The 14744-nt window shown below is 45.2% G+C and overlaps 1 protein-coding gene across 2 annotated transcripts in view; it reads right to left on the reverse strand.

Annotated features, from left to right (window-relative positions):
• Window positions 1-13921, reverse strand: part of LOC126541203 (uncharacterized) — a 29143-nt gene extending 15222 nt beyond the window's left edge. The window contains exons 1-2 of one of the 2 annotated variants that reach the window (XM_072286517.1): window positions 12978-13921; window positions 11890-12378 (exon numbers count right to left, since the gene is read on the reverse strand). In XM_072286517.1, coding sequence (XP_072142618.1) covers window positions 11890-12378; window positions 12978-12989 — 501 coding nt within the window. In that variant the 5' untranslated portion in view covers window positions 12990-13921. Of the gene's footprint in view, window positions 1-11889; window positions 12718-12977 lie in introns of those variants that run through there. The other variant, XM_055076631.2, reaches the window with a different exon arrangement.
• Between the last annotated feature and the right edge of the window lie 823 nt (window positions 13922-14744).

Below are 14744 nucleotides of genomic sequence, written 5' to 3' on the forward strand. Positions count from 1 at the left end.
CTCTTTTGTGGGGCGAGCTGAGTGCGCACATATGCGTATGTGCGAATATCTTCGTACAGCGAATGTACGCACTTATACCTACATGCTTATCTTGCAATTTCTCGTTGTTAGAATAGTGCGACAGGTTTCTTGGGGTTTTCTTCCGAATTGAACAACATACCGTACCTCTAAATGTTGTACTGTATGGTAAGATATTTGCTTTTATACATTCCTAAGATAAAAGCAGTTCTAGAGTGTTTCCTAATGGGAATTTGTGTTCCTCAAACTGTAGTATTCCAAAACGTAGTATGTCGCCCCATATGAAAACACTTACGTTGCTTTCTAACCCAAATTTTATACACGAGGTTTCCCATGCAAAAATCACCCTTCTGTACTGTCTGCGCATCGATTCTATCTTTGCGCCAGCAAGGCTATGTTTGTCTATAGGGGCAGCATCTGCTCACGTAAGTTCAAAGGCGATGCATGAAGCTTCCCATTAAAGCATCCGACAGTACAAACAAAAATTAACATGGAACTTTGTAGCGGTGCCGAAGCGGTAATGGGGAGAAATTGCATAGTGTTTCAAGTCTGGTTAACGTACAGAATGCGACGTGGTTAATTGATATTACTAGCTTTCTCGGATGACGCTGGCGCACTCGTGCGCTCGTCTATAGGAATGCCCAAAACACCAAAACAAGGCAAGGGAAAAACAAACACCGGTGAAACTTTATCAACCCTTGATTCACCCCTATGAAGACAACTGGCGAAGATTGTGTATGAAACTGTACTTTACATATTTATCAAGAAAAAAAATTATGAGCACATGTCCTGACAATGAATGCTTGCCTGTTAAGCTCGCGTAAATAAACTCACTTCTGTGACCACCTCGTAAACCTAAAGACACAAGTCACAAACAACGCTCACAATACAGTATTCTGGGAGCTACGAGTGCAAAACTATATGTTAGCAATGACCACAGCTTGGCCTTCTATTCTTTTTTTACTTGCTATGGTATATACATGCCTGCAAAAAATTCGAGCCTTCGTCCAAACCGAAGAATTGACAGCTGAATATGTTGGCTCGACGCAACGCGCAAGGTGGCGCCTGCTGCGCAAAACAAACAGCGCCCTCGATGCTGCCAGGCACCTCACAACGCTGATATGATGACAAGTGGCCGCCACTGGCGTTGCAGGTGTCGCACCCCGATGGCGTACATGATGAGGCCACACGAATCAGCGCCAAGTCAAATACATCACGCTATAGCTTCACGTTTACTGTCCGTCCCGCTAAGACCGATGCATACGCACTTCAGCTCAGTATTAAACTTTGGGTTGTCATTGTTTAATTGCACAAACAGGCCTGGAGTGTGGCCTGATCCCGGTGACCAGAACCGGTAACGCACTCCCTCACCAGAGCAGGATTGGCCACCCTGGTGCAGTACTTGGCCACAACCTCCTATATGAACACAACAATCAAACCCCGGCCCTCAGTCCCCAGCAGCTGCGAAGCTACTGACCACGGCGGCGGTCAGACCTGCGACGCTGCAGAGGGTGCTAAGAATCACTGGCTCCGGACAGGCCGCCATTGGAATATGAACCTGGCAACGTTTAACGCTAGAACGTTATCTAGTGAGGCGAGTCTAGCAGTGCTATTGGAGGAATTAGAGGGCAGTAAATGGAATATAATAGGGCTCAGTGAAGTTAGAAGGCCAAAAGAAGCATATACAGTGCTAAAAAGCGGGCACGTCCTGTGCTACCGCGGCCTACAGGAAAGAAGAGAACTAGGAGTCGGATTCCTGATTAATAAGAATATAGCTGGTAACATACAGGAATTCTATAGCATTAACGAGAGGGTGGCAGGTCTTGTTGTTAAACTTAATAAGAGGTACAAAATGAAGATTGTACAGGTCTACGCCCCTACATCCAGTCATGATGACAAGGAAGTCGAATGCTTCTATGAAGACGTGGAATCGGCGATGGGTAGAGTGAAAACCAAATACACTATACTAATGGGCGACTTTAATGCCAACGTAGGCAAGAAGCAGGCTGGAGACAAGGCAATGGGGGAATATGGCATAGGCACTAGGAATAGCAGGGGGGAGTTATTAGTCGAGTTTGCGGAACAGAATAATATGAGGATAATGAATACTTTCTTCCGCAAGCGGGATAGCCGAAAGTGGACGTGGAGGAGCCCGAACGGCGAGACTAGAAATGAAATAGACTTCATACTCTGCGCTAACCCTGGCATCATACAAGATGTGGACGTGCTCGGCAAGGTGCGCTGCAGTGACCACAGGATGGTAAGAACTCGAATTAGCCTAGACCTGAGGAGGGAACGGAAGAAACTGGTACATAAGAAGCCGAGCAATGAGTTAGCGGTAAGAGGGAAAATAGAGGAATTCCAGATCAAGCTACAGAACAGGTATTCGGCTTTAACTCAGGAAGAGGACCTTAGTGTTGAAGCAATGAATGACAATCTTGTGGGCATCATTAAGAAGTGTGCAATGGAAGTCGGTGGTAACTCGATTAGGCAGGATACCAGTAAACTATCGCAGGCGACGAAAGATCTGATCAAGAAACGCCAATGTATGAAAGCCTCTAACCCTACAGCTAGAATAGAACTGGCAGAACTTTCGAAGTTAATCAACAAGCGTAAGACAGCCGACATAAGGAAGTATAATATGGATAGAATTGAACATGCTCTCAGGAACGGCGGAAGCCTAAAAACAGTGAAGAAGAAACTAGGAATTGGCAAGAATCAGATGTATGCGTTAAGAGACAAAGCCGGCAATATCATTACTAATATGGATGAGATAGTTCAAGTGGCTGAGGAGTTCTATAGAGATTTATACAGTACCAGTGGCACCCACGACGATAATGGAAGAGAAAATAGTCTAGAGGAATTCGAAGTCCCAAAGGTAACGCCGGAAGAAGTAAAGAAAGCCTTGGGAGAAATGCAAAGGGGGAAGGCAGCTGGGGAGGATCAGGTAACAGCAGATTTGTTGAAGGATGGTGGGCAGATTGTTCTAGAGAAACTGGCCACCCTGTATACGCAATGCCTCATGACGTCGAGCGTACCGGAATCTTGGAAGAACGCTAACATAATCCTAATCCATAAGAAAGGGGACGCCAAAGACTTGAAAAATTATAGACCGATCAGCTTACTGTCCGTTGCCTACAAAATATTTACTAAGGTAATCGCAAATAGAATCAGGAACACCTTAGATTTCTGTCAAGCAAAGGACCAGGCAAGATTCCGTAAAGGCTACTCAACAATAGATCATATTCACACTATCAATCAGGTGATAGAGAAATGTGCGGAATATAACCAACCCTTATATGTAGCTTTCATTGATTATGAGAAAGCGTTTGATTCTGTCGAAACCTCAGCAGTCATGGAGGCATTAAGGAATCAGGGTGTAGACGAGCCGTATGTAAAAATACTGAAAAATATCTATAGCGGCTCCACAGCCACCGTAGTCCTCCACAAAGAAAGCAACAAAATCCCAATAAAGAAAGGCGTCAGGCAGGGAGATACGATCTCTCCAATGCTATTCACAGCGTGTTTACAGGAGGTATTCAGAGACCTGGATTGGGAAGAATTGGGGATAAAATTAATGGAGAATACCTTAGTAACTTGCGATTCGCTGATGATATTGCCTTGCTTAGTAACTCAGGGGACCAATTGCAATGCATGCTCACTGACCTGGAGAGGCAAAGCAGAAGAGTGGGTCTAAAAATTAATCTGCAGAAAACTAAAGTAATGTTTAACAGTCTCGGAAGAGAACAGCAATTTACAATAGGCAGCGAGGCACTGGAAGTCGTAAGGGAATACATCTACTTAGGGCAGGTAGTGACGGCGGATCCGGATCATGAGACGGAAATAATCAGAAGAATAAGAATGGGCTGGGGTGCGTTTGGCAGGCACTCTCAGATCATGAACAGCAGGTTGCCATTATCCCTCAAGAGAAAAGTGTATAATAGCTGTGTCTTACCAGTACTCACCTACGGGGCAGAAACCTGGAGGCTTACGAAAAGGGTTCTACTCAAATTGAGGACGACGCAACGATCTATGGAAAGAAGAATGATAGGTGTAACGTTAAGGGATAAGAAAAGAGCAGATTGGGTGAGGGAACAAACGCGAGTTAATGACATCTTAGTTGAAATCAAGAAAAAGAAAAGGGCATGGGCAGGACATGTAATGAGGAGGGAAGATAACCGATGGTCATTAAGGGTTACGGACTGGATCCCAAGGGAAGGGAAGCGTAGCAGGGGGCGGCAGAAAGTTAGGTGGGCGGATGAGATTAAGAAGTTTGCAGGGACGGCATGGCCGCAATTAGTACATGACCGGGGTTGTTGGAGAAGTATGGGAGAGGCCTTTGCCCTGCAGTGGGCGTAACCAGGCTGATGATGATGATGATGATGATGATGTCATTGTTTTGGAAGTGCTTCCTTCACAACTTGTGTGTAAGACACATAAACGAAGAAAATCGAGACGACACTATCTCTTTCTTCTTGCCTCTGTCCCGCCGTGTCAACTGACAAAGGATTCTTCTAGACCTATACTTTCATTAATTCCGTGGTCATAGGTTCATAATTAGAAGATAAAATGAAGGCCCAATTTTCATTTAGTTTTTAAACGTAGCGGTTCGTGAACCTCAGTGCCGGTGCGCCAGTCTGACGTCTGGGATATCGGAGTATTTTTGAATATTTCTATATCGGCAGGTGTAGACCTTTAGAACTTCATGAAGCTTGACATTGGGTATGCCAAGTCATTGGTTCTTCTAGAAAGCAATGCAATTCATATTTGCAGATAAAGCATTGACGAGGCCCGAGCAGACACCAATAAAACCATGACGTCATGGCGAGACGATGCGGAAGCCTCAATCCTTTTCTGCCTTGCCAAGAATTATCGCACAGTAAGGCTGTTTTATTTTTGGTGTTGTAGGAGGTCAAATTGCTAATCCAACTTAACTGTTTTTTCTCTCCAATACTTCTCTAAAACTGGCTAACCGAATCAAATCTAGCACTTTCAACCGGACGTGTAAGCAATGAAGTAGACGTTATTATTTGCTAGTGATCATTGACCCATTTTGTAGTTCTGTAGTTTTGTAGTAACCAATTGCACGTAACCAGTTACTTCAATAACGAGAGAAGCTGTAACACGCAACGACACGCTGATCATACTGACTCTGTGCTTCAAGCTATTGAATTTAAAGCGAACTGCAGTAGAAGAACCAATGGTCTTGCCACGCTTGTCAAACCAAAAAAAAAAAAAAAAAAGAAACGCACTAAGGGCACATGACAACGCCGCTGCTCAACTTCTTGCACTTGTTATATGCAATACAAGCTTATTTCTTTTTGTGGTACAGCTTGAACATCACAAAGAGTGGACGTCTAACAAAAAGGCTGCTTCCTGCAGTTTGAGAAACGCCCTGCGACCGTAGGTCAGACAGATACATCGTACATACAAAAATAGAAAACAGCACCTCCAACGAGTGTTTGAGACAACGATTTAAAATTCACAGAAGCCGAGTTATACTTTCCTCGTAAAAAATAACCAAGCAGAGCAAGCTAGCGTCTATGTGACTTATGTCACATAGACGCTACTAGTGAAACAGTGTCAGTAGGCCAATAATACAAGCCTTTCTATATATAAATAAGGAAGTGACATTCACAGCTCAGATCAGCTGGAAACAGGTCAGAGAAATAATTACTAAACATTTTCGAAATGTAAAGGTGGTCAATCAGCTTGCCCTTTCGGATTTGTTCAACAGAAATGGTATTTGCGTTAAGAATGTTAAGGTACCTAGGTAAAATATAGGATGGAAACTGTTGGCGATATGTTGTGCGACAAAAAGGATGGCACCATCGGGCAGAATGTCGGGTACCGTAAGTTGGTATGGAACACTTTAGTTTGAACAAGGGCAAGGGTCTGTCATACCGCTATTATTTCCCAGAACTGCGGTTTTTGCACAGGCACAACAACTTGTAAGGATTCAGCTCGGTGACTTTGAGGATAAAAAAAGCAGTGAAGTACGGATTAGTGCGTGTGTGTACCATGGTACATTCGCGATTAGACGTATATTGCTCGTTTTTGAGCAAATATGATCTTTTCTTCATTTTGCTTTCTCATTTTGTCCCATATAGTAAAACAGTACGAAATAATTGGTAGTACATATGCATTACATATCAAGATCTTTTCCTATGGAGGAAGTGCGTCCTTATGGTGATTTACTATAGCGTTTATTCTGTTAAGTCTTAACCTTACGCTATTTACATGCGCATCCTAACTAAGTGATCCAGTGTAAACCATGCCTAGGCTTTCTACGGCTGGTACGATCTCAGTTCTATTATTCCCTAAAATAAAATCATAATTGCAGTGATATATTCTGTTTTTCGGTGTAACAAAATGCCTTTAGTTTAATTTGTATTAATATTTAAGCAGTTTTTGAGTGCCCATTGCCGCAAATATTACAGAAAATACGCCTTTATTAAGTACTTCTCATTCTAGCCATAGATTTGAACAGAGTTTGACGGTTTCTCCAGGTGCAACGACTACGCTGCATGTCGAAGGAACGAAATACTCGTCATAGGGAGATTTGAGAACATTTACTGCAGAAAAATCAGACACAACATGGGAATATGCTTAAACATCTATGACGTTACACAGCCATAGCAACGCGGTCTTATGGGCGCAAAGTTATAAAATCACTGCGTTCGTATTCTAGTAATGGGCCATCTTCCACTAAATAAATGCAGTCACGAACGAATAATTTGGACAGTTAAACTTTATCGTTCCTTTGGAATATAGTTTCACCTCAGGAGCTCTTTAACTCTAAGGAAAGGAGAAATCAGTCTTATCGCTTGGCATACGAGCTACCTACCCTAGGCAGTACATTTTTATTTAGGATATGAAGCTTTATCAGAAAAGCTTTAGAAAATGGCAAAACTTGGACAAACGGTTAACTGTGTTTACAGCTCTAAAACGCAGCAATAAAAGAAAATGATATCCCGATTCCGTAAGCTGCACCTATCCAAATATCCGACATCCAGACATAACCATTCTGAAATATACCACAAATTTTCGAATAGAATTTTAGCAAAGCCCTTGTTAATATCGCAACAGCTGTAAACTTCGTGCTTCATTTCTTTATTGTTTTCCATCGTGCCCATTCTCAGCAATTTCTGTTAAAGGATTGAGTTTTAAGTAAAAATATTGCTTTCCACAGGTGGTAGAAATCAGCTTTCTCTCTTAAAAGGAAGCTTTATCTCAGGGCTAACTTGAGTTTTACCCGCCGCGGTTGCTCAGTGGCTATGGTGTTAGGCTGCTGAGCACAAGGTCGCGGGATCGAATCCCGGCCACGGCGGCCGCATTTCGATGGGGGCGAAATGCGAAAACACCCGTGTACTTAGATTTAGGTGCACGTTAAAGAACCCCAGGTGGTCGAAATTTCCGGAGTCCTCCACTACGGCGTGCCTCATAATCAGAAAGTGGTTTTGGCACGTAAAACCCCATAATTTAATTTTTAACTTGAGTTTTCTTATTTATACGCATGTAAAACGCAAAAATTATTATATTTGAGAAGCGCCGGAGTTAATTAAATAAATACAGTTGTACTTGAGAGTGAAAACGAAATTCTAGTTACTCAATGACACATAATTTAGCTTTATGACATTAAATAAGCATTAGCGCAAATCGAAAGCAGCAGAAGCTTGATGTGGGCGAGTTGGTTTTGCATACTTGAAGAAAATAGCGCTACGAAGACGCCGACTAAAAGAGGAACTAAAAGAGAATGTCCTTCGAACATGTTCCTCTTTTAGTCCGCGTCTTCGTAGCGCTCTTTTCTTGAAGTAGCGCAAATCGGCGTGTCAAGAAAGCAGAAGCACAAAGTAATCAAGGTTTCGACGAAAATTCGTCTAGGCCAGGCGTTGAAGTGAAAAAAGGTTTGCAGTCATGGCTCAGTTGGACTTGGTCAGTGACCTTTTTTACTTCAAGCACAAACTAAGTCTGCACCAGAAACTGATATCGCTGTTCTGTAAACTACATCCGTTGGAGCACCTAAATTGGACAAATGTGATGAATGAATTTTCAATTTCTGTAAAAATATTACAATGTTTACCAAAGATATGCAAAGCCTTAGTGATAAGTCGCGGGTATATTTGACATACATCAATTTGGTTCGTTTTAGATGTAGTATTCGGTGCAGTTTGCAGAATTGTGTTATCTTTTTCTTATAATGCTCAGTGAGAGTTATGAACTTATTACTTGATTTTTGGTAAATCTTCCAACTGTTGAAAGTTTCTGTAAAAAAGATCTAAATAAGAAATTCCTTTCATACAGTACCTTTACATTTTAGCTTTTGCTTCGAAATACAAGAAACTTCATTCACATCTTTGCTATGGCTGTCAAAAAGAATTTCTTTGTTTTTACGTATTTAGAAGCTCCCGAGCTAACGCAAAGCGAGAAATTTCATTCAAATCGGCTCAGCGGTTGCCTCTAAGTCTCAGCCCAGGAGCATACGCCGTCCCCTTTACCTTGCGGTGTAGTTCTTGATCCTTAAATCACATCTATTAATGGCTTGTTCAACAACATCATTATGTCTTTTTTTGTTTTTTTTTTTAGTTGAAACACCTGCATAAACCCATGGCCACTCGCCGAGTTGCTATTGCTTGTAAAGGCTCAGCAAAGGGCGTCTATAGCACGTTTTGGAACCTTTTCCTCGGTCAAGCACCTAAGAAAATGCATTCAAGGACAGTAGATACTTCTCCAAACCATGTAGCTTGTCTTACAGCCTCTGGCGATACGTGACTCGTACGCAGAACTTTAAGAGAAGCTTTTAGCAGTGCCCTGATTCTTTTAAGAGCAGACGTGCGCTATCGGCACAGTGCGGTCAAGCACATTTGGAGAGAGAGTCCTTGTCAAAAAATGAGATGCGCGACCGACGACAGGAAGAATGACGGCCTGTCAGTTGCCTAACTTTCAGATATATTAGGCGGCCACTGCTGTAATGATCAATTTTCCCAGCGGTTCTGCACGTTGTTAATACAATGTGTTTTACAAACAATGCTTGTATATCTTGCAACTAATATGCATGAATGCTCCCTGCCATGGTAACTGTGTAATATAGTGTTTGCGAGCGTGCATGATTATCCTTGCAGACATAAATACGCCTCTAGTTTCAACAACAAATTTTAAACATCGCCACTACGGGGCGCATCAGTAATACCTCTTTTCGTGGTATTCGAGCTGCCATGGGAAGGTTTTGTCAAAGGATTTCATTGATAGCTAGATTCTGTTCTGATCGGCTATAAATTCGTTGCGGCGGTTATAAATTATACTGAAAAAGGAACAACGCGACAACCTTGCGTTAACCTTGACTGTAAAGTGATAACCCTACTTTTTGATTATCACAAGCTATCACATCCCGGTGCGTTGGGGGCCCCGTAATTTGTGATATTTGGGAAAGAATTCAGTAAGCAAAGTAATTGTGTTGATTAATTAGTGTAAATAACTCATTCAGAATTTATTCACATTGAGCCACTGAGGATGCCTTGCAGTTATTAATATGCTTGCGAGATGGAGCCACCTTAACTATCATGTATAGCAAACTGCAACGTGAATGCGGAATTTCATATGCGCACATGTTCTCGTCCTTAATATGGAATGGCACCATCTCCACGTGCATTGAGCACTTGTTATCAACATCGTCAGTACAAGCCGCGTACAAAAACAATTCATGCTTTACAAAACTTAGCGAGCGCCACAGAGACGAGCTTAATTATAATCCGATTCATTATCCGACTGCTGTCCCGGGTATTAACTATCTGGCAAAAGAGCAGCAGCGCCCACCAGCAGCCACGGCCAGCAGTGTCTGCGAAGTTAAATGGACCGAAATGTACTACATACATGCAAGCACAAAGTTTGAACGTGCGACGAAGTTTCACGCTTCAGGCTTGCTGGAAGTCGGTTCTATTTTTTTTTTTTTTTGTTTACAAGAACAACGAAACAAAACAGGACAAAAATTAGTTTTGAAGTACTGAAGCAGAAACACCCCACGATGAATTTTTTTTTCTAAATGTGCAGTTGTAAACATATATTCTTGTTAATTGATGCATCGTGTCCCGCCTTCCTTCCATGCTTTCTATTTCTACAACGCTGTAGCTGATCTATTGTGTTTCGACACTAAATTATGCTTCTTTCAACGTTCCGACGTTGTGTTGGGAGGCGTATAATATTTGAGGCTTGATGTGAGGTATTGATAACCAAACAAACCCAATCGGGGAGATAGCTCTGTAAAAGCTGTAATTTTAAAACATTCTAAAAATATTGAAATCGTGCTTCTCTCATTAGCATACCATATTAAGTGTGCTGTCGTAAAATAGAATTTATCCAGTGCTCATTATAATATGTTCTATTAGCCGCAGTTTAAACATCATGCTTCCCGAATTCAATAGTCAATGTTCTTATTTTTTTTTCAAGTTCAGGAATAATTTGAAAAAATCGAAAAATAACTTTCCGTCACCAGCCGTTATTTTCGTATAGCACCTGATCAAGAACGTTCACACTCCATATGCAGAGTGTCTCAAGTATCATGCACCAAGATTTAGAAATATACCACGTAGCTGGAAAGAACCAAGGTGCCAAGTACCTCGAGGCTATGACCAACAACATTACCTTGGTTCTCTCCAGCTACGTGGCATTTGCACGTTTTTAAACCTTCGTGCATGATAGTTGGGACACCCTGTATATACATATTAAATATTATACAATAGGGACGCCGGGAGCGTGCATATGCTACAGAAATTACGCAAACTGTTGCGGTGGGCGAATTCCGGCGGGTTCATTGCATCTGCGCTGCCACAGTATATGCATTTATTTTAGCTTTTATCGGATTGTCCATTGACTCTCACAGCACGTGGTTTAATCGTTTACACAGCAATTGAGCGTGCCCGAGTGATAATTTCATGCGCGTTTTCAAACCTGGGTGCCCCCAGCGACGCCCTCAAAATGGCTATAACGCATACGATTCAATGCTACCTTGCGCTTAAAAAGTAGATTTCAGAGTCAAACAGCCAGAAACTTCAAATTTTGGTTACGAAGTGTGCTGTATTGGGGGACGTAAAATTAATTTTGGTCGCTGAGCTTCCTTAAGGTGCATATACATCTAAGCACACAAGTGCTTTGCATTTCGTTTCCATCTAAATGTGGCCGGTGGGGCCGAAACTCGAAAGCGCCACCTCGTGCTCAGAAGGTTACCTCGCATCTCATCTTAATTACAAAGTGTCGGCAACTACTGCGCAAGAAAAGAAAAACTAAAAGCGAAACATGCGCTTTGGCGCCTTGACAATGGTAAGCTATGTCTATTGGCGAGCGCGCAGTATGACGTAACGTCTTAAAATATTACTGCAGCGACTACCGTGGTTCAAACAACCCGCTTTTTAGGCGTGAGTAATGGCTTGCCGGAAGCGTTGCAGCGCACTGAGAGGTTTAGATTATACAGATATGCAATAAACAACAGCGCTGTACGACAAGACGTATACTAAGCGAGCGTGCGTCGCGTTTCATGCGAGGTCTCGCTATGGGCCTAGGCATTTACTTGTGTTTCGGCCGCTTTTACGACGTCAGAGTCCTCGTTATCGATTTAGAATTTCGACGGGAACGTCTCCAAACAGCACAGGGGGTTATGAGGAACGCCGAAGACGAAACAAATTTTACCACTTGGGTTTCTTGAGCATGTGCGCAAAGCATGGTACACGAGAGTTTCTGCATGCCGCCTTCATTGGAATACGACCGCCCCGTTCGGGATTCGCATCCACCACCTAGCGCTCGGCAGCGTTACGTCATATACAGCCGCTGAGCCAACGCGACAGGTAGTCCCCGCTGTCAAAGTACTATGGCGGTACTCACAAGCTGTTCTCGGTGTACTTGCTTGACGGGCAGCACGGCACCGACGGGCTCGGACTTGACGGCAGGTTGGTAGACGGGACCGGCGAGCACGGGCGCGCCGTGTAGCACCATTCCCGGCGACGAGACGGCGTTCAGCAGCGGGTGCGACGCGTGGAGGGCGAGCGGGCCCTCGCGGACGCCGACGGCCGCCACCGGCGCGGCGGACACACCGATCACGGGGGCCTGGTGAACGCCCACTTGGGTCACATGCACGGTCACCGGCGCCACGGCGTGCTGCTGCGAGTATCCGGCGTCCTGCAGCGGCACGATGCTGATGCCGACGGGCGTGCCCCGAGGTTCGACCAGGTGCGGCCGCGAGAGCCCGTCGACGATCGTGTGGAAGGGGCCGGCGTGGACAGCGTGCACTTCTGGCGAGTGCGGGTCGAAGCCGGGCTTGGCCAAGGCGCCTCGAGTGGACGCCGCGGCTGCGAGCGCCAGCATGGCGAAGGTCTTCGGAGGTTGGCAGCAGCACCACGCGCGCCGGAGCATAGAAGAACAAAGCGACCCAGAGCCACAATGAGCTTGACGCAGCCTCTGGCTCCAAAATAGGGTTTTTCTCTATTGATGGCTGATCGGCACTTCGAGACTAGAGATGGAAGGTGACTGGACAGTGCTGGCCTTTTGCGATCTTAGCTTAAGGAAAACTGTTACGAACGACAAAGTTTGCGGTGGATTGCATCTTCGGATTCCTTCTCACTTCGTCACATCGCCACTGAACTCCAAAGCCTGGCTTTTCACAAAAAAGACATCTTTATCTTTCTTATTATGATTTTGTTGCAAGAAAAGAAACTATGCCCTTTTTACGAAGAAGACTTTTCTTATGTATATATAACCTGGCCTTACAATATCCTCACGGCTCGTAAAATTAAACACACTGGTGTTTATAACAGCTCCCACGAAGTGTAAAAATTTTATAGGCCGGAAACTGCCACAAATTATTTATCACTTAATTTATCACCCTGCCTCGCGCCCTGTTAATATTATAGCCTATCCTTTAACCACTTAATGAACGCTCCCAATGGTGGGCTCGGCAGACTCGCGAGACTCACCCGAAGTATCATGCCGGGGATGAGGTTTTTTAGGAGCCCGCGATCTGGTTCTGCGTGTATACCTCCGAATAACGGACCGGGATCAGATTGAATAAGTTGGGGACAGTGGCGCGTCACGGTTTTTATAGAAGGATAAGGAAGTGCTCCACTTCATTCCTGGGTGCCCGCACGCACCCCAGTCGGGCGACGTATTCCGGGAGAAGAAGAGTGTAGGGGGGGGGGGGGGGGGGGGGCGCTGCAGCTTTAGGAGGAGCGCGTCGTCTCCGAATTTCTCCTCCCTTCTATACCGGCGTCTACCTCCAAAACACACGAAAACGTCGAAACTAGGGCGGGGACCCGCAGCGGTAGCCACCAAGAAAAAAAAAAGAAAAAGACAGAGAGAGAGAGAGGCGATAGAACGAGAATAAAGAGAGACGGCGGATGCGTAGTGGTCCTTGCGCTTGGTCCACTTTCGGCGCTGGCTGCGGGGGAACCGATGATTCCCCCTTCGAGCCGGCTATAGCGCAGTAGCAGAAACAGCAGCAGCAGCGGCAGCAGACAGTGGACCGACGTTGTGGTCGTAGCGCCGTTCACGTCTATGTGTCTGTGCGTCCTCTCTTCCCGTTTGCCGTGCGTGTATGTGTATATAGCGTACTCGGTGAGTGAAGCCTCCGGCAATAACGGAGAGCCAGTCTCACTTTCGGCTGCGTGTGTGTCGCGAGCGGGCGATAACCGCCGCGCTGCCGCTGCGGCAACCCTACTACCGCCGGTGGGAACGCGATTCCGCCGCCCCCTTCCGCCCCCTTCCTCTCTCTTGCGCTCGGCGTGCCCGTGCGTGTGTGTTCCGCCGATAGCGCTCGCGCCGATGTGGCCTCGGGCATGGGACACACCTCGTTTTTCGACCACTGCGTGTCCACTGCCTCCCGCTCGCTTGCGCTGGCTCCGCGTCGCCTGCTCGGGCGGAATGCGCTGCCGCGCTGGCTCGCTTGCGGCCGACCGGCCGCCGCCGCTGGTGGACGACAAATTACCATACCTCATTATTCCGGCATGCGCGGGCGCGTTTTTCGCTGTCTATCCTCGACGCGAGTGGTACAAATGATACGAGACAAACCTGCGCGCGCGCACGAACATGTTGCTCTGCTTTTCGTTCGCAGCCCTGGCTGTATTAGCAAGGGGGTATTTGGAGGCTAGCTTTGTGCGAGTGTTTGTCCGGATAGCTCGACGCGTCCCGTGCGTGCGCGCGGGCACGGTGACAACTTGCCTGACGTAAGAAGTGGCCGAGAAAAACTTTTTTTTTAATTCTTTTGGAAAGGGAGTGTTGCTGTGATGGAGTAGGCGATCGTATGATCGACACGTATTTAAAAGAAGCACGGCGACTATTTTTCTTGCTAATACTTTGACGGGTGCGAGTGGTAACCGTTTGCTGTACTTCGTTGGTGGCCTGGTTGTTGAGGACGGCGCAACCCTTTTATGAGTCGTTAAGCGGTTTCTCAACATGAGGCCACTTTTCGAGGATATACACCTCGGCTCATTTTATTCTATCCGTTATATACATTGTGAGGTTGGCTGGTACCTAATCATTTGTTGTTCTCTTTGTTTGTATTTGTTAAAAAGAAAGCTTTCTATATCTGTTTTTGTTGAGTACAGAGAGAGAGGAATAGAAGAGAGGAAAGGCAGGCAGGTTAACCATACGCACGTCCGGCTTGCTACCCTGCACTGGGGAAAAGGGGCGTATGGACGAAAATAGACAGAGAGAGGAGGCAGAGAGAGCACAGTTTCACGCAAATT

The sequence above is a fragment of the Dermacentor andersoni genome, chromosome 2 (assembly GCF_023375885.2).
Source record: "Dermacentor andersoni chromosome 2, qqDerAnde1_hic_scaffold, whole genome shotgun sequence".
Taxonomy (NCBI): Eukaryota; Metazoa; Arthropoda; class Arachnida; order Ixodida; family Ixodidae; genus Dermacentor; species Dermacentor andersoni.